Source organism: Pangasianodon hypophthalmus, chromosome 19 (assembly GCF_027358585.1).
Source record: "Pangasianodon hypophthalmus isolate fPanHyp1 chromosome 19, fPanHyp1.pri, whole genome shotgun sequence".
In the NCBI taxonomy this organism is placed as follows: domain Eukaryota; kingdom Metazoa; phylum Chordata; class Actinopteri; order Siluriformes; family Pangasiidae; genus Pangasianodon; species Pangasianodon hypophthalmus.
In genome coordinates this window covers 2,556,236-2,577,216 of record NC_069728.1, presented here as the reverse complement: position 1 = coordinate 2,577,216, position 20,981 = coordinate 2,556,236, and the positions used below count along the sequence as shown (strand labels likewise).

Below are 20,981 nucleotides of genomic sequence, written 5' to 3'. Positions count from 1 at the left end.
ACTGAATGGGGAAAAGTGCGATCTTTGTTACTTTAATTGTGGCATGGATGTTGGTGCCAGATGGGCTGGTTTGAGTATTTCAGAAACTGCTGATCTCCTGGGATTTTTACACAGAACCTTCTCTAGAGTTTACACAGAATGACCACATCAGGTTCCACTCCTGTCAGCCAAGAACAAGAATCTGAGACTATCATGAGCACAGACTGGACAGTTGAAGACTGGAAAAAGACCTTTTTTTTTCTTTTTGCCTCTGTAAACTCTAGAGACTGATGAAAAATCCCAGATCAGCAGTTTCTGAAATACTCAGCGATGGCAGCTCCACCTTGCCTGAATGCGCCTATCAGCCTCATGACCTTGTACTGAGACCCTGTACAGAACCCTGTGCAGGCTTGTTTCAACAGCAAGCTGTCTCGTGCAAGGAACATCGTTGAGCGAGCCTTTGGGATGCTTAAAACACGCTGGCTCTCCATTTTCTTCAAGGCGTTGGAAGTGAGCTCCGCCTATATGCCAGAGGTCGTTGCATGCTGTGCAGTGCTCCACAATCTCTGTTTCCTCAATGGGGACATTATTGAGCCAGAGGTTGTGGAGGAGGAGGAGGAGGCAGATGACGACCCCTCTGAATGTGCATCTAGCCTTAGTTCTTCTAAATTCCATGATTGTTGCTCGTGTGACTGTTCAATTTTTCAAACTTTAAAATCTTGACATTAAAATGACATTAACGTCTTTATCCTGGGGTACATTTCTGATTTCCACCTTAATTTTTCTTACCCAGATTTAAATGCTTTTTGTTATCCATATACAGTGGAATAAATACACTGTTTTGGTATCATTTAAAGTAAAGTCTTTATACACCACCACATTGGATTTGAAATAAATAATTCAAGATGTGATTGAAGTGTAGACTTTCAGCTTTATTTTAAGAGGTTCCAAAAAAATATGGCATTTACCATTTAGGAATTACAGCCATTTTAAGCAAAGTACTTCCGTTTTCAGGGGCTCAAAGGTCTGGAGTGTGTGTGTGTGTGTGTGTGGGTGTGTGTGGGTGTGTGTGTGTGTGTGTGGGTGTGTGTATGTATGTATGTATGTATATATCGTGGATTTCTGTTAAAATTTCTTTTCTTTTCATGAACATTAAAAACAGATGAAGTAAACACATCTGAACACTAACACATCATTTTAAGAAATATCTGCTTTCTGCATACTTGATAGACATCTAAAGCTGGGTTGTTACATTTACATTTATGGCATTTGGCAGAAGCCCTTATCCAGAGCGACTTACAATAGTGCTTTGAAGTCTATCAAAAATATATTCTGATACTGGCTCACTAGGTCACAAACTAGAAATACCATCAGTCCAAAACTCTGTTGGGGAGGTAATAGACAAGCGCTCAGACAATACTTTCTTTTTTTTTTTTTTTTTTTGCTAAGTGCTAACTTGAGTACTTTATGAAGAGGTAAGTCTTTAGACGTCGTTTGAAGACTGCCAGTGACTCAGCTGTTCGGACATCTAGGGAAAGTTCATTCCACCACCTTGGTGCCAGAACAGAGAAGAGTCTCGATGCATGCCTTCCTTGTACCCTGAGAGATGGTGGGACCAGTCGAGCAGTGTTGTTGGGTCACGTCATACGTGGCACTATCATCAGATCATGCATGTTACAACAAGAAGCAGTTTTTCGTCTTTGAAACACACAAAAACATTACATTTAATACACTTGATGAATGTTTTCCCTGTGCATCCTTCTCTCCTGCACCGTGATGCATGTACTGCCTCTACCATCTTTGGCAAATGGAGCTCCCTGTATTTTTTTTGGGCTGTGGTTCAACAGGCCTCCTTTTCTTTGTTGGAATGTACTCTTCATCAGTGCTTATCTCATCATCACTGGCCACCTTGTCAACCTGTTGACCTTGACCATCCTGTGCCTGAGCAATCATTTCTTCAGCCAGCAGCAGCTCGAAGTCAAAATACTGCAGTCTCTCCTTCTCTGGTCTCCCAGAGACCTTGTGGTGTGACCTGTACTCGATCCAGCTGTTTGTGGCCGCCAGGTCAAAAAAAATGCAGGACCGTGTGGATGGTCCATTTTCTTGTGTGGCTTGACATCGGGTAAAAGCTGATAATGCGGTTGCACAAATCAACACCCATGTTTTTGTTGTACTCAGCCACAACAGAAGGTCTAGGCACAGTAACATGGCGCTTCTCTTTTGCTGACCATCTCGGCCAGCTGTCCTGCCACTTTGTCACCACAACCTCTGATGGTTTTCTGACAACCCTTTCGGATGCATCTTTTCCTTGTTTTTGTAGTTTGGTGTCATCTGACACAGTGCAGGGATTCTATTCTTCACACTGCAAAAACTGAAATCTAAGAAAGTAAAAAAACGATTGCTAAAAAAACGAAGCACTTAATAACCCCTAATATTAATCTTGAAGAGTGTACTAACTGTATTTAAATGCGACATGTTTGTCTGATGAACATTTTCCTTGACTTGCTCTACGAGGGGCCTCTCTACCTCCTGGCCTATTACTATACCTTTCATTTGATATATCCCATGTGTATTTGTGTTACAAAAACAAATACTCAGAGATGCCATCCACGAGCAGGATACAACCCCCTCATATAAGAAGGCCATTCATGAATGGAAAATGTTTGTTGAGTAATTATTATTTCGAACATGTGTGGTGGAGGCAGTGATAGCTACAATGGTTTTTTTTTTCTTCAATACATTTGCACTTGATTTGTGCTGTTATGAGTTTCCCCCATTTTCAGTAGGGTTTCATGAATCTGCCACCCATTAATGCAGTACATTTGAGTAATAGCAGTTTGGAACTTACGTGACTGTTGTTATACAGTGTTGACCTGTGCCAATGTTTTTTTTTTTTTCTCAGTACAAGAAAACCTTTGGACTGTTCATCCTGCTTTGCTATGCATGAGTAGTTTAGGATGAAAATGTTTATTCTTGAATCGGCCACACATTAAAAGGATAGTTCACCGAAAATGAAAATTCTATCATTTATGCATGCTCACTCACTGTCCACTTTAATAGGAACACCTGTACATTTATGCAGTTATCTAATCAGCCAATCATGTGGCAGCAGCACAATGCATAAAATCATGAAGATACAGGTCAAGGGCTTCAGTTAATGTTCACATCAAACATCAGAATGAGGAAAAGTGTGATCTCTGTGACTTTAACTGTGGCATGGTTGTTGGTTTCAGATGGGCTGGTTTGAGTATTTCACAAACTGCTGATCTTTCCACACACAACAGTCTCTAGAGTTTACACAGAATGGTGCAAAAAAACAAAAAACATCCCGTGAGCAGAGGGTCAGCAGACTGAAACACCTTGTTTATAAGAGAGATCAGAGGAGAATGAGCAGACTGGTCTGAGCTGACTGGAAGTCTATAGTAACTCAAATAATCACTCTTTACAACCGGGGTGAGCAGAAAAGCATCTCAGAATGCACAGTACAATAAAACCTTGAGGTGGATGAGCTACAACAGCAGAAGACCACATCAGGTTCCACTCCTGTCCGCCAAGAACAAGAATCTGAGGCTTTCATGGGCACAATTCAATTCAATTCAATTCAATTCAATTTTATTTGTATAGCGCTTTTAACAATGGACATTGTCACACAGCAGCTTTACAGAAATAAATGGATTCACAAAAATATATTGTAAATATTTGAATTACTCACTGTGAATTTATCATCAGCTGAAGACTGGAAAAAGACGAGGTGATGATTTTTTTTTCCCAGTCTTCAACTGTCCAGTTTCAGTTTCATCATGCTGAGATGTTTTTTTTGCTCACCACAGTTGTAAATAGTGATTGAGTTTCTAAATCCTTCCTGGTAGCCAAACCAATCTGGCCATTTTCCTCTGACCTGTTTCATGTTCCCCCCCCAAACCCCCCCCGTCCTATAGCAAACATTTATACACGTTGACCTGGTTCTCGTTCTTTACAGTTCCACAAGTCAGAATTTCAGTAAAATAAACACATTGTGAATTTCACAAACATCTTTTATTGCCCAGTTATTTCCTTTCAAAAGACATGAGTAAAATGAATAAAAAGAAAGTAAATGTAAACCATATGTAAAATAGACATTAATGTAAAATTTAATATTAAATTATACAAAGAATTCTAGCATGAAATAGTTTTAATTATTAGTCAGCCTTTTCATGTGTCAGTGTTACAATGATTAGTTTCCTGTAGTGAATTTGCATCTGAGGATCATGTTTTATTTCCATACAAGTGAAAAAAACACTTCAAATTAAAATATGTGGGTTAATTTATAAATTGTTTAAAATATAAAATATGACAAGTTAAAATATTTTTATTCTGACTGTAGGCATTCTATAGTTTAAAGGCTTTACACAGGTGACATTATAGATCATTTAAAGCTGAATCTTCAGACTGTCTGATTACTTCAGTGAACTAACTGTGAACTGTTTATTTTGCAGTAACAGCAGTGTCACAGATATTCAGTGGGGAAAATATGTTACTTATTATAACAGATTAATAATGTTTAACATAGCTGTAGAAACAGTGCACAAGACCAGCTGGGACAGTAAAATGTACAACTTCAGGAAATACTCTGATCTTGTTCAGAACCATGCAAGCTGTTTGTTAAACCTCTTTTAACCACTTACCATATAAGAGTCTGTACTTCACTCAATTAAAATTAAATAATGCCCTTATTTAAAATATTCATGATTCATGTGGTCCAACCTGGTGGATTTTCATACACCGCAGTCGAAATTCAGCTATACGATTCAAATTAAATTTGGTTCAACAATATAATATGTTGGGATTATACCTTTATCTCTGTGTTTGCTGCACGGCAACAGAAATATGAAGATTACAAACTGTCATTATGTATTTTCTTTTTCTTTTTTAATAAATGATTAGATGGAGGACTGAAGCAGAGTGATGTTGGTGCCTGGAATCAGGTGATCATCTTTTCCATCAATTAAATGAGCCCACTGATTGAAGTCTCTCTCCAGAGCTGTGAAACAATACATCTGGTTATATATTTTTTTTGTTTATTTGGCAGACGCTTTGGATAAACCTGACTTACAAGTAAAGCAGAATAAAATCCAAGTGCATAGCTAATCAGTTAAGTGTTAGCTCTGTGTGTGTGTGTAGGTGTGTGATTCTAGCGATCCTGGGATTTGAGCCAAAAACCTTCCAGTCACTAGTACAGAGCCTCAGCCAGTAAGCCCATCAGTCAGAATGTTCTTCAGTGTGGGTTAAAGTTGTGGTGCTATTAATCCTTCAAAGGTCACTTACAGATTACTGTTTCGTCTATCTATTTATTTATTCATTTATTTATTTTGGTAAAATTCCATGATTTAGAAAACCCACTTTTCTACTAATGATATCTTTGGAAAGTTTGCAGGCCTACACCTTCTCCTATAGACCCCTTTGTTGTTTGTAAACAAAACAGAGATGCAAGCACAACCTGGTTGCAAAAAGACCTGCGTTACTTGGTTATGATCTGACTGTAGACTCTATCAAGAAATGTATTTTGGAAGCGGGGTGACATGAGCTGGATTAGCATTAAAAGACGGGGAGTGCTGAACTAAAGTGTGAGTGCTGTTAAAACGTGGATTAGCATTGGATTAGCATTAAATGACGGGGAGTGCTGTTCAGCTAAACCAACACTTTCAAACTGTGTAGCTCTAGAAGAGCCTTATGGCTTGGCATCCTGTCAGTGGCTAAATGCTGCTAACTGACTGGATGTATATACATATCTCTAAGAAACTCTTAGCATTCATACTAGAGAGAAGTGTAAGGCATAAAAGTCTATTGATGCTTCCAGATTTGTTTGTGGGCATGCTCAGGATGGTTACATTTATGGCATGTGGCCCTTATCCAGAATGAATTATATTTATCTCATGTATATAACTGAGCAGTTGAGGGTTAAGGGTCTTGCTCAAGGGCCCAGCAGTGACAGCTTGGCAGTGTGGGGATTTAAACTCACGACGTTCCAATCAGTAACACCAACATCGTTTGTGGGCATGTTCATGAGTATTACAACATCGGGATGCCATAAACTCATAAGCTGAACAAAATTAGCTAGCTAAATGTGTCCATTATAGGCAACTCCCCAATAAGAATATGACCTAGATATGTAGCATTAGCTAGCTAGTATCTTGATGTAGATTTTAGGCTGTTTGTTAATATAGATACGTTTGATAAGTTGGCTAAAGCGGTATAAATGAGGCATGTTACCTAACTAGCAGGCTAAGCCTGTTAAATTCTTAGTTAGTTCACTAATATGATAGCTACTTAACTGAACCAGGTGCTGCAAAGACCTCAGATCGGTTATCCCCCCTAAATGCCTGTCTTCTGTTGGCTTAGAAAGGTGTCTGACTCTATAGTATGAGGAATGTGTTGATGAACACTTTTCTGATACTGACACCCAACAGCACAACACGACAATTTAGAAAACAAATTCTGACTTGCTATTAAAAAAATCACTCTAGACTCCTGCTCTGTTTGTGCGGCTGACGTAGTGATGTGTCTCGCTCAGAAAACTCTGATCACGTATTTCATTTTACTGGTTATTGCACTATGAACATTGTAAAGCACCATTTTATTATACTCCACGTAGCGAGCACGGTGTGAACCTACTTGTGATATCACTTGGACTTTAAAAGCCCTCTTCAAGTTATCATGTGTATGAAATATAAAATCAAGCCCCTCCCCTGTTTATCTACGATAGCATAATGAGCATGGTGTAGCCTGATTTTTGTTGTAGTGATACAACCCTTAAAAGATGCTAAACTGCTGAAAGAATATTCTACAAAAGCATTTATAACTTACACAAGTGATGTTGAAGGAATGCTAACGAGGCTCTGTTGCACAAATCCATTGCTATGTGAGGATCGATTTCTCCCTTCAGCTTCAGGATCTTCCCAGTCCAGGTACCTGTGAGAAAGGTAAAATCTGGGAAGCTCTGATGCACAGCTCCCCTACAGAGAGAAAATGCAAATAAATAAATAAATAAATAAATAAAAATAAGCTTATCTATACATTTGTACCTTTGAGATATTTTTCTTGGCTACTGCAGAAGTGAACTTAGCATAGCTAGCTACAAATTTTATTTGGGAGCTTATATAATTCAGTCATATTACTGACATGATGGTGATCATTTTTCTTGGAATGACGGCAGAATCTAATTTCTTCATGCGAACAATATTCCCGGCCCACTGGAACTTCTCGGAGTTAATGAAAAAAATTGGCTGTTTCACACTTGGAAAGATTTCCTCATCAAGGGGAAACATCCACGTGTCCAACGCGATGCCACACCTGTAGAGGAGACAAGTTCAGATGGTTAAAGCTAACTGCTTGAGGGTTATATTCATTCATCTTTTTGCCAGTTGCTTATGCCAAGTCTTCAACTAATCTTTTTGACGGCTTCAAAAGTGTGGTCTCTACTACATTCTGTTATATGTGGCCTAAAAAAGATTAAAAATTCTGCAAGTAATGCAGAAATTTGGAATGGGATATCCAGCATGCCCATATAGATGTGATGGGCAGGTGTTCGTCCTTTTGGCCATATGTAATATGCTTTGACATCTCTTTAAATAGTAAAACTAAATGATAAATAGTAAAACTAAATGATAAATAATGTATTAGAATGCACAGGACAAATGAAAAGTTTGGGTGAGTCTGTGCCCATCATAGCCTCAGATTTCTGTTCTTGGCTGACAGGAGTGAAACCTGACGTGGTCTTCTGCTGCTGTAGCGCATCCACCTCAAGGTTTGATGTTTTATGCATGCTGAGATGCTTTTCTGCTCACCACAGTTCTAAAGAGTGATTATTTGAGTTTCTATATCCTTCCTGGCAGCTCGAACCAATCTGGCCATTTTCCTATGACCTTGCATATCAACAAGGCATTTCAGCCTGCAGACCCTCTGCTCACAGGATGTTTTTTGTTTTTCGCACCATTCTGTGTAAACTCTAGAGTTCCAGGATATCAGCAGGTTTTGAAATACTCAAACCAGCCCATCTGGCACCAACAACTATGCCACAGTTAAAGTCACAGAGATCACACTTTTTCCCCATTCTGATGTTTGATTTGAACATTAACTGAAGCTCTTGACCTGCATCTGCTTGATTTCATGCATTGTGCTGGTGCCACATGATTGGCTGATTAGATAACTGCATGAGTGATATACAGGCATTCCTAATAAATGGATGGCATGTGTGTATATATTATACATACAAACACACACTGCTCAGCCGTAACATTAAAACCACCCGCTTAACTTAACATTAACATTAAAACCGATCCCCCTTGTGCCATCAAAACAGCTCTGATCCGTTGAGGCATGGACTCCACAAGACCTCTGAAGGTGTGCTGTGGTATCTGGCACCAAGACGTTAGCAGCAGAGGTGCGAGGTGAGGCCTTCATGGATCGGACTTGTTTTTCCAGTACATCCCACAGATGCTCGATTGGCTTGAGATCTGGGGAATTTGAAGGCCAAGTCAGCACCTTGAACTCTTTGTCATGTTCCTCAAACCGTTCCTGAACAATTTTTGCAGTGTGGCAGGATCCATTATCCTGCTGAAAGAGGCCACTGCCATTAGAGAATACTGTTGCCATGAAGGGTGTACTTGGTCTGCAACAATGTTTAGGTAGGTGGTACGTGTCAAAGTAACATCCACATGAATGCCAGGACCCAAAGATTCCCAGCAGAACATTGTACAGAGCATCACACTGCCTCTGCTGGCTTGCCTTCTTCCCACAGTGCATCCTGGTTCCATCTCTTCCCCAGGTAAGTGACGCACACACACCTGCCCATTCACATGATGTAAAAGAAAAAGTGATTCACTTTGCTCCATGGTCCAGTTCTGATGCTCATGTGACCATTGTAGGAGCTTTCGGCGGTGGACGGGGTCAGCGTGGGAACTCTGACAGGTCTGTGGCTACGCAGCCCCATACACAGCAAGCTGAGATGCACTGTGTGTTCTGACACCTTTCTATCACAGCCAGCTTTAACTTTTTCAGCAGCAGCTCTTCTGTGGGATTGGACCAGATGGACTAGCCTTCGATCTCCACATGCATCAAAGAGCCTTGGGCACCCATGACCCTGTTGCTGGTTCACCGGTTGTCCTTCCTTGGACCACTTTTGGTAGGTACTAACCACTGCATACAGGGAACACCCCACAAGACCTGCTGTTGTGGAGATGCTCTGACCCCATCATCTAGCCATCACAATCTAGCCCTTGTCAACATCGTTCAGATCCTTACACTTGCCCATTTTTCCTGCTTCCAACACATCAACTTCAAGAACTGACTGTTCACTTATATATTCCACCCCTTGACAGGTGCCATTGTAACGAGATATTATTCACTTCAATGTTATTCACTTCACTGGTCAGTGGTTTTAATGTTATGGCTGATCTGTGTGTGTGAGTATACATATGTATATATGATAGTTGATATTTTATAGTAAAATGTGCATAAATAGATAAGTACGTAAATAGAAATGAAAAATGAACTATGTATATAAATTTTAAAATAATCAACAAAAATAACATAAAACCATGAATACTAGAGTATGTACTTTCAAATAAATGCCACGTTTAAAAAGATTTTCAGCCACTTTTTTTAAAAAAAAAAAAAAAAAAAAAAGGTACTGAGCTTGACTGCATATTGCAACATGGTGTGGAGTTCCACAGTTTTGAACAAAGTAGTAACAAAAGGGGGCCTCTCCACTGTGTCTGTATTTTACAGAGGGGATTTTAAGAAGGCCGACATTAGCAGCTCTTGGGCCACGTGCTGAGGTATAAATAGAAATACATTCAGTGAGGTACACAGGTGCTAAGTCATTTAGATCTTTAAAACATGTAAAACAATTTTAAAATCTACTCTGGAAGATCCTGGTAACCAGCAGCAGCTCGTGACCATACATTTTGGTGAGGCAGGCTGACATTAGTAAGGACATTGCCTCAAACAAAATGAATTTGTGAGGCTATCACACTTCACTTATGGTATTACTCTCTACTGAAGTTTTAGAGTAATCCTGTAATAGGCAGCTGAGTGTCGGCAATTATCCAGCATCTCTCCCTTATCAGTCATAGCGACATGACCCAATCAAAACTCCCCTTTCCCTCTCCCACTCTTTGCAATATCTCTTACAATCAAACTGTACTTCAAGGACAGAGACTTTCCCATTTTGTGGTACTTTATTACATTTAATTCAGATTATATACTACAAAACAAGATCTTGGGTCTGGGGAGTATTTAAACTAGCCCAATCTGGCAACCCTTTCATTAACTGACCTCTCTGCTCCGCCTCCACTGAAAAGGTTCATAGAGCGGGCAGGAGGCAGGAAAAATCCTGCCCATATAGATCTATATTAGCACTTGTTGCCTTTCCCATTTTTGACCACTAGGTGTAATAATTACTATGAAGTTAAATGGGGCTGCACAACATCTAGGAACATGAGCAAATCAATGAGAAATCTGATCTGTTAATGTTTTTTTTTTTTTTTAATCATTGGTCACTAAAAAGCAGTAATTAATATTTCAACATTATTTAAAGCTGTGAATGAAAACTTAATATTTGAGAAGAGGAATGAGATGAGATGAGGAATACGACAAATATGCAAATCTAAAATCACACCCAGGTTTTGCACTTCAGAGTGCATAAAAGAAGCAAGAAAGCCTTCAAGATTTCCTTCTATTTCTTTTGTACCATGTATCAGTATCTTTGTCTTGTACTTAAGAAGCAAGACATTTTCAGACATCCATGCAGAAATATGACACACAGCTGATTAGTCTATCAAGAGTTTTGACATTCAGGTAGAACTGAGATATATAGTTGAGTGTCATCAGCATAACTATGAAAGTTAATTTCAAGTTTCCTCATAATATTTCCTAAATGCAGCATAAACAGCATGAAAAACAGTGGTCCTAAAATGGAGCCTTGTGGAACTGAATTTTTTTTTGAGGAGTAATTTCCAGAAACAACAAGAAACCCTATATCCTTCAAAAGTGACTTTATCCAATCTCAAACTGTACTTGAGAGACCCACCCAGTTTTCAAGACGATGGATAAGGATCTTGTGATTCGCTGTGTCATGTGCTGCACTGAGATCAAGCAAAACCAGAACAGATGTTTTATTTGCATTGTGACCAAGCCACAGGTCACAACACGGACCAGCACCATCTGTCATTTGACCAAAAAAACCTGACTGGAATTTTCAAGTTTTTGAAGTTGCTGGATTTTGTCAAGGTTTTAGATCTCATTTAAGTTTTTGGTATTCATTTAATTTGTTTAAATGCAACATTCTCTAAAAGTTTATTCAAGAGAAAAAACTAGTTTACAGGGAAGGTTCACAATGTTGTCAGGACAGGATGGAACTCTCGTAAAAGTCCCAAATTTGTCGACAGTAGCTTTAAGTGCTCTACAATCTTTAATAGAAAAAGGCCCCCATTTTTAAGGGACCAAAAGTTATTGGACAAATCACTGCTCAGCTGTTCCATGGCCAGGTGTGTGTTATTCCCTCATCATTTCACTTACAAATAAGCAGATGAAAGGTCTAGAGTTTATTTGCATTTGGAATCTGTTACTGTTAACTCAGAGAGAGCAAATTAAGTTTGGCCAAATCAATTATTTGGTACATTCTTAAAAACAATAAAACACACTGGTGAGGTCAGGAACACCAAAAGGCCCAAAAGACCACGGAAAACAAGTGCAATAGATGACAGAAGAATTATTTCCCTGATGAAGAAAAACCTGTACAGTTCTGGACCAATATCCTATGGACAGATAAGACAAAGATCAACTGGTACCAGAATGATGGGAAGAGAAGAGTATGGAGAAGGTAAGGAACTGCTCATGGTCTGAAGCATACCACCTCATGTTATAGCTTGGGCGTGTATGACTGACAGTGGAACTGGTTCACTTGATGTGACTGCTGACAAAAGCAGCAGGATGAATTGTGAAGTGTATAGGGCTATACTGTCTGCTCACATTCAGCCAAAATTCTTCACATCTCCGTTGTTTTGCAGTGCAGATGGACAATGACCCGAAGCTTACTTCAAAAGCAACCCAAGACGTTTTTTTAGGCAAAAAAAGTGGATTGTTCTTCAGTGGCCAAGTCAGTCACCTGACCTGCTGAAGGCAAAACTGAAAGCAAAAAGCCCCAAGAACAAGCAGGAAGAAACTCTGCGTCTGGTGATGTCTATGGGTTCCAGACCACAAACAGTCATCGACTGCAAAGGATTTGTAACCACGTATAGTTTTTCCAGGCTATCACACAAATAACGTTTAACTGATTAAATGATGCAAAAAATGATTGTTTTATCTGCTGGAAATGTCTTAAACTAGAATGTCTGATACCGATTTGACTCGCATTCAAAATCATCTTATAAATTTTATGATGTGATGATCTGATTAACACATTATGACATTCTTACATTATAAATACTTACTTGAATTTGACTTCCTTACACAAACACTCGATCACTGTGGCCCCACCAAAGGAATGGCCCATGACTGCTATTCTGCACAAGTCCATACAGTTCTGTAAAGAAGCATACAAAGAACTGTACTATACTGTCCATACAAAGACCTTTCCTTTCCACTAAAGTTTTTTTCTTTTTCATAATTTATGCTCTAGCTTCTTAAACATGTCAAAAAAAAGCTCTAATATTTGTAGATAATGGCTTTTTTTGTAATCACCTTCAATTTTGACCAGTCAAATTCAGACAGTAAGATATTTTCCACAGACTTTCCTGAATTGATGTCGGTAAGTATATCCAAAGCTCTGATGCACTCATCTGCCCTTTGTTTCACCTGAAGAAAATTAAATAAACCAATATATTATGTTATAAAATGTCTACATGTGTACTTGTGTAGTATGTTCATTATTACGTATTGAGACTTTGGAATTGTAATTTTTTTCTATTTTTTTTATCTGATTTTAAGATCTTGCACCTTAACTTTTTTTTTTTTTTTTTTAAATGCTCAAAGCAGATACAACTGTTTAACTTTTTAAATATTCTAATATTCAATGACATGTACACAGTATTTAGAACATTTACCTTTTTGGTAAAAATGAGACGTAACCTTACAATTCCAAGGTCTTAATATGACATCACATTTTATGCACATTTTATAACTGAAATTAGTGTTTCCCTTTTGCCAACTTGGACATTATGGTTCAAGGAAGAGTGTTTTTTACAGTAGCAATAATGTGGGGAGTCTCTCACTTGATTGTTTCTTAGAAGGAATTCACTCTCGCCTGTTTTTAGTGATCTGTAGTACATCCACTCTTCCACCAAATTATCCGACACAGGCCGGAATGTTTCCCGTGATGTGTGATGGCCTTGTTTTGTTTCACTCTTCTCTTTGTAGTAGAAGGTTGCTGAAGCTGATTCATCTCTGACAAAAGGGAAATTGAAAAGAACGAACATTTGCGTTAACGTCAAATGAATAAATATAATATATTTGTTGATTTTAAATTAAAATTCAATGGAAAAATCATACTGACATTCTAATATTCTTCAGTGAAAGTAGGAGGCGAAAGAGCAACTGCTAGCTGAAACGTCAGCAAGAATACTATCTGTGTGGGATTTCTGTGCATGCTCTCCCCATGTCCACATGGGGTTCCTCCAGGTTCTCCAGTTTCCTCCCACCTCCCAAAAACATGCTAGTATGTGGATTAACCATTTAAAATTTCCCTTAGGTGTGAACGAGTGAGTGCATTATGCCCTACGAAGGACTGGTGTCCTATCCAGTGTGTATTCCCGCCTCGTGCCCCGTGTTCCCATGACCCTGACCAGGATAAAGTGGATACTGAAGATGAATAAATGAAAATAAGTCAACTGGGAATCATGTACTGACACCTCAAATGAATGAAGTTGCTTGTAGTGCCTCATGTATCTCAAATTCAGCTTTTTTTTTTTTAAAACTTCTTGATTGGAAAACCTGGAAGAGATCCCTTTTTGTCAAAAAGTGCTTAAAAGTGTGCAAAATTCAAGAAATACATTTAATATACAGTCTAACATGTTATAAAATAAGTTTGAAACTCGCACCCACAGAGACCTAAACGCATGCGTCTCACACCCTGTGAAGCCATTGAACACAAAACAAAAAAGTATTGGAAACAAAAAAAATCACAATGAACCGTAACACGTTGTGGTGTAAACAGCGTGCCACTAACAGAATGACATTGTGTTTAAAAACCTACCTGTGTTCCACTGCAGCAACAATAAAGCCCTGGGAGGCCAACTCGACACATATTGCTGAATACAGTGTCCTGTGAAATGAACAACAGAAAATCATAAGGGACTGCAGATTACAATTCAGACACTCTTCACATTTCAAGATTTGTCTTGGTGCACAGCATTTTTGGGCAGCATTTTTACTGTAAAGACATTTTAAGATAAAGCCCGTCCCAAAAAAAAAATGACAGGGCTTCTGAATGATGCAACAGAAAAGGGTTGACCCTACTGTTGGGAAAACGCAAGGTCAAATCCTGAGCCTAGGCAGCAAAATCAGCTGTGCTTTGTGAGTGGGAGGGATGGCGTACTCTCTGCCCTGTCAATCAGAGCGACACTAGCCAGTCTGTCAGCTCATGCATGCAGACAGCTCCTTCCTCCGATTTTATTACGCTGCCCTGTGATGCAACATGAAGCTGGGTTGGCTGGTTTCACAGTTAGTCTGGTAGGGTAGAGCTGGCTAGTGGGTGTGAATTGGTAGATGACCAAACTGGGAACAAATGGGGAAAATCCCAAAAATAGGAATAACAACATAATTACAATGTATACCAAGGTATACTAAGGTTACTTTTTCCAGAAAAAAAAAAAAGCTGCCCAAAAAGACAGGTACGGCATATGTAGATCCCTCCGAAAGTATTGGAACAGCAAGGGCAATTCTTTTGTTTTTTGACTATACACTGAAGACATTTGGGTTTGAGATCAAAAGATGAATATGAGATAATAGATCAGAATTTCAGCTTTCATTTCCATGATATTTACTTCTAGATGTGTTAAACAACCTTAACCTTAGCCGTTATAGTATTTTTGGAGGGGACTGTATTGTATGTAGATCTTACACAATATTATAATTTTATCAAAAGCAGTTATAATTACTATATCTGCACATGCCTACCTTTGACTACTGTGAATTAAATGTACCTGAATGCTCCCAGACCATGGGAGAAAATAATTATTGGGTATTTTCCATCCGTTTTAAAAGAGGCGTTCCATGCTGCTGGGATTTTGTAAGACCCTTTTGCCAACAAAGAAGAAGAAAAAAAAAGTTGTTAAAAACCTTTTTAAAGTTAAAAACCTTTTTAAACTCATTATACGTGGATACAGTGGTATAGCCAGGAATTATTTTCAGTGGGAATGAAGAAATATACTAAATAAAATCTACATTTTAGGTGGATGCCAAACAGTAGTAGGAGCAGTGATGGCACAAATCTGTTTATAATTTTTTTAAGGCACCATCAACCAATCATGTCATATTAATAACATTGCGATAAAATACCTTTATGACCCTAGGTCTACTGAATGGTGGTTATATTAATTTGCCAGTAACAGAGGAAAATGACAATTTATCTTAGAAAACTTTCTTTTTCCTTCTCGTGACGTAGGCTGCCATACCTCATCCTTTGATGTTTGAGGCAGAAATATGGAATCGTAATGATGATTCTGCATCATTATCGCACAATTATTGCAGAAAAAATATTTTGCACGGTAATTGCATTATAGTGGAGTTCATAAAAGGTATACCGTATATAAATCAGCTGCACTTTATGTGTGTTATGTTAACCATCCAGGAACAAGCATTTGGAATGCTATAGTAAGTCAAATAACCATGGTTAGCAGAAAAGCATCTCAGAATGACGAACACGCTGAACCCTGAGGTGGATGGGCTAACAGCATTAAAAAAAAAAAAAAAAAAAAAAAAAAAAGATTTTTCCAATCTTCACCTCTCCAGTTTGGGTGAGTCTGTGCCCACTGTAGCCTTTGATTCCTGTTCTTGGCTGACAGGAGTGAAACTTGATGTGTCTTCTGCTGTTGTAGCTCATCCACCTCAAGGTTTGTGCATTCTGAGATGATTTTCTGCTCACCACGGTTGTAAAGAGTAGTTGTTTGATTTACTGTAGCCTCCCTGTCAGCTTGAACCACACTTCTCCTCTCAACTCTCTGATCAACAAGGCATTTCTGCCCATTGATCACTGGATGTTTTTGCTGCTCACTGGATGTTTTTTTTTCTCGCACCATTCTGTGTAAACACTAGAGACTGATGAGTGTGAAAATCCCAGGAGATCAGCAGTTTCTGAAATAGTCAAACCAGCCCATCTGGCAGCATCGATCATGCCACAGTCAAAGTCACTGAGATCACACTTTTTCCCCATTCTAATGTTTGATGTGAACATTAACTGAAGCTCTTGACCTGCATCTGCATGATTTTATGCCTTGTGCTGCTGCCACACGATTGGTTGATTAGTTAACTGCATTGAATGTGCAGGGGTACCAGTGCCAACACTTCCTATTAAAGTGGCCGATATATAAGAATTCAAAGAAAACCCTTTTATAAGCAGTTGTGGCAGTGTCAAAGTCTCTCTCTCTCACAATGTATGTATATCAGCTAAATATACAGAGTATGTGTGCTAGCTTACACACACACACACACACACAAAACTACCAGTTAAATACGGTAGAAGAGCTGCGGAATATACTCAACAATCAGTAGCTGATCTCCTTAAGTAAAAAGTCTTTTCAGTACATAAAGAAGGTAAAGATGTTCATTATTGGTGTCTGAACAGGGAGCTTACCAAAGAGGTACTTAAAAATTTTTTCACTCAGTGCTCGGCTCATTTTCATGAAGTCAGCAAGGCCATTGAAATATTCTCTGCATGGGATCCAGGCTGGCTCATCTGAACCCTCTTGAGCTTGGCACGGATAGTAAAGTCTGAAGAAGGTTCCCTGTGAATGCATGAATATCTGCTTTGAAAAGTAATCCAGTCATATACACCAAATGGCCAAAAGTATGTGGACACCTGACCATCATACCCATATGTGCTTGTTGAACTCGAGTCAAGATCAAGGAAAGTGTCAAGTGGCTTGTTTGAATGACTCCCAGTAACAATTAAAAAATAGTAGCACACAAAATCCTTTGTATTTAGCACAATATATCTAATAATAATTTTTCAAACAAATGAAAAAAAAAAAAAAAAAAAAAAAAGGTGAGGTTTTTCAGAACCCCATTTGTAAATCCACCAATCCCATGTGGGGGTTAGGGACCTATTCACTAACACTCAGCCTTAACCATTGAGCTACCACTGCCCATTTAGTGGGAGAAACTAGGACTCTCAAAAAGAAAGCAAGGTTAGCACATGTTCCCACTCATAACAGAGGTGCATGAATGATCACTAACCTGATTCTAGGCTGTACCGGATCAAAGGTCAAAGTTCACTTTAGCTCAGAAATATAATAATTATTATTATAATAAAAAAAAACAATCAAAACTGCTTTTTACTTTTATGCTTTTATGAATGTGCGTGTGTGTGTGTGTGTGTGTGTGTGCGTGTGCACATGGTACCCAGTGATGGACCGGTGTCTTATCCAGGGTATAAACAGCATGTTTACTATAATCTTGTGACTTTAGTAATATTGATTTTGTTGTGTTGTTTGAAACTCACTCTTGGTATATGCTAATTTGTTGTCTCAGGTATGTAATCAAGCATAGTTTCAGTCTCTCTTATGGTGTGAATTTTGGGCAGGGCTTACTAAGCTATATTGAAGGTGTATCCAGCTCAGTACATTTTTCTATCTTAGATGTCTTCTCTGCTGGTAAGGTAGGATTCTATTTCTTGTGTACCATCTGCTTGGCCTTGTTGGACCAAGTCTTCTGACGAACTTTTGATTTTGTAGTCGAACTTTCCTGACCTCACTCCAGCACACAACTACACCAACTATTCAGCTCTCTCCCCCACTTGCCACAACCTCCACTCTATTGCTCCTTGCTCCATCGCTTCCAGAACCTGACTAGTTTTCCTCTCTACCTGAAATTAGCCACCAACACTTTCACTTTTTTTTCACTCTTCAGTTTCCTCATCCATGGATCTCTTTAGTCCTCTAGCTTCTAACCCTAGGAAGTCTTCTCATCCTGCTCATTCTCTCTCAGGTGTGTTACACAGCAATCAGAGAGAATTAAGAGCAGCTGAGAGAAAGTAGAGGAATCCACAGCCTGATACTGATCTCCTCTCATATCCCTCTCTCTTGTCCAAATTCACACTTGAAAGCTGGTAAGACCTCCTTCTACAAAGGAAAGATAGATGCTCCTGCACATGATCCTTGCAAGCTCCACAACATCTTTTTTCTTTTTTTTTTTCACTTCTTAACCTGCCACCTTGTCCTTCACCCTCCATCCTGACTGCTGAAACCCACTTGGGATACCGCAACTACAAACATACTGCATCAGCAACTCCTGCAACTATCACTTCCCTCATTTCTTTCTAAAATCTTTGAATGCAATGTGTACAATCAACTGCCTCTATGTCTCACCCAGAACAACCTCCAAGAACCACTCCATAGAAATTACCCTTGTGGCCATTCCTGAGAAGCTTCATGCAACTAAATCAAAGCCAAACTGTCCTCGAACTTTCAGCAGCCTTCAACACAGTTAATCACAAGATTCTCTTGTCCAGCCTCATGAGTCTTTGAGTTCATGACACAGCATGGCAACGGTTTGCTTTGTACCTGAAAGGACGGTCATATAGGGTGACACAGAGAAGATCCACATCTGCCCCATGCAGACTCTCCAATGGTGTCTCACAAGGCTTAGTGCTGGGTCTTTGTCTGCTCTCCCTCTATTTTGGTGAGGTTATATTCTCTCTTGTTGAGGTTATATCCTTCACACCACTGCTACGCTGATGACACTCAACTCATCCTCTCCTTTCCTCACTCAGACACTCATGTTTCTGCACAGATCTCAGCATTCCAGCAGAACTGAGCTACTGTACATCTGTGGAGATGCATCTCCACGTCAAGCTCTTGTGATCTCCGGAGACAACTCTCAGATCTTACCATCTATCACTGCACTCAACCTTGGGGTAACCATAGACAACCAAATGTCCTTCTCACTTCACATTGCTAAACTAATCGCTCATGCAAGCTTCTCCTCTACATCATTAGGCGGATCTGGCCATTTCTATCCACAGAGGCAGCTCAGGTGCTTGTTCCCTTGTCATTTCGAGACTGGACTACTGCAACTCACTCTTGACATGTCTGCCTCAGTGTGCCATACGACCCCTGCAACTGATCCAGAATGCAGTTGCATGATTTGTTTTCAACCTTTCAAGTTCTCCCACACCACCCCATTGCTACACTCTCTCCACTGGATCCTTTAGCTGCCTGCGTCAGATTAAAAACAATGTTGCTTGCCTACAAAGCCAAAAATGGACCAGGATCCACCTACATAAAAGCACTTATCACACCCCTCTCTGCACCACACTCCCTCCAAGCCTATAGCACTGGTCGATTGGACCCACCATCTCTCAGGGTACAAGGGAGACATGCATGAAGGCTCCTCTCTGTTATGGCACCAGGTGGTGGAACAAATTTCCCCTGGCTGTCCAAACAGCTGAGTCACTGGCTGGCTTCAAACAAAGACTAAGGACCTAACTCTTCATCAAGCACTTAAATTAGCACTTTGTTATTTATTTATTTTAGAAAATCATTGTCTTGTGGTTTTTAAACTGTACCAACTTCCCCAACAGGTACAGATTGATGGTACTCTTATTCCCTGACCTAGTGAACACTTCTGTAAGTGTCATAAAATGTGAAATGTAAATGCTTAACATATTGAACCAATAGCAATTACTAAAGAAATTACCAATAACCTTTACTAAAGACACATGGTGAACACAGAGCAAAATGTTTTTAATGGCCATCATTCTCTCTCTTCTTGCATTCATACACATGTTCATCTTTTTCAAGCTATCTGCATAATAGCTTGTGAATACAGTCGGAGCTACAGGTGAACCAGTCCTCCAAAGCTGGTGATAGTGTCATACTAATTTCAAAAGTTATTCAGTCAGCTATGAGTATGCTGTATGCGTTTCCACCTCTACTGTTAATCCTGTCAACATTACAGAGTTTGAAGGTCAGGTCAACGAGGGTCAGCAAGACCCTGGTTTCTTCTGTTAATCTTGCTGATGGACAAGACACTTTGGCAGCTTCCCCTTTGACAAAATCTGCTGTCTCGGTTAGACAGCACGGTCTGGCACCTATTGGAATGGCCTCTCGGACTTAGGCACAGGCCAAAGATTGTGTTCCATCAGTCCACAAAATAAATGCAGATCAGATCCAGTGTCATCCGACAGATGACATCCGACCGGTGTAAAAAGTCCCAGTCTTCCTGCTGGAACTGCAGGCGATAAATATACTTTGCATATGCTGGTGGCCAGATGGTACGGGGGGTAACCTTGTGGCCAAATCAAACCTCCACTCTTCTGGTAAAGCTTTCCACTAGATTTTGGAGCTTGGCTGTGGGGATTTGCCCATTTAGCCACAATAGTATTTAAATATAATTTAAATATATCCCTCATGAGCAAGCCAGAGGCGATGGTGGCAAGGAAAAACTCTCTGGAGTGACAAGAGGAACAGCTACAACAGTTAACCACACAATTTGCATGGTTTTGCAATAGTCTGTGATGGACTGTTTCATATGTCACATCATTAATGAAAAAGTGTCACTTCCACTTTAAAACTCAGAACAAAAACATTTAAAACTATACAAGCCCCTTTCATACTATATAAGCAAAGGACTTTCATGGCCACAAACACTGTGTATGTGATGCTGAGAAACTGCTATATATACACACTATGTGGCCAAATATATGTGGACACCTGACCATCTCACCCATATTTGGTTCTTCCCCCAACTGTTGTCACAAAGTTGGATGCACACAAAAAGCATATATGGGTGTGATGGACAGGTGCACA

General features: G+C 39.5%; 1 protein-coding gene across 1 annotated transcript in view; it reads right to left on the bottom strand.

Annotated features, from left to right (window-relative positions):
* Window positions 1–3,992: 3,992 nt before the first annotated feature.
* The window catches only part of pla2g7 (phospholipase A2, group VII (platelet-activating factor acetylhydrolase, plasma)), an 18,827-nt gene continuing 1,838 nt past the window's right edge, over window positions 3,993–20,981 (bottom strand). The window contains exons 3-11 of the mRNA XM_026946939.3: window positions 16,808–16,958; window positions 15,159–15,252; window positions 14,210–14,278; window positions 13,230–13,401; window positions 12,700–12,813; window positions 12,450–12,541; window positions 7,138–7,308; window positions 6,823–6,971; window positions 3,993–4,999 (exon numbers count right to left, since the gene is read on the bottom strand). Coding sequence (XP_026802740.1) covers window positions 4,899–4,999; window positions 6,823–6,971; window positions 7,138–7,308; window positions 12,450–12,541; window positions 12,700–12,813; window positions 13,230–13,401; window positions 14,210–14,278; window positions 15,159–15,252; window positions 16,808–16,958 — 1,113 coding nt within the window. The 3' untranslated portion in view covers window positions 3,993–4,898. The remainder of the gene's footprint in view (window positions 5,000–6,822; window positions 6,972–7,137; window positions 7,309–12,449; window positions 12,542–12,699; window positions 12,814–13,229; window positions 13,402–14,209; window positions 14,279–15,158; window positions 15,253–16,807; window positions 16,959–20,981) is intronic.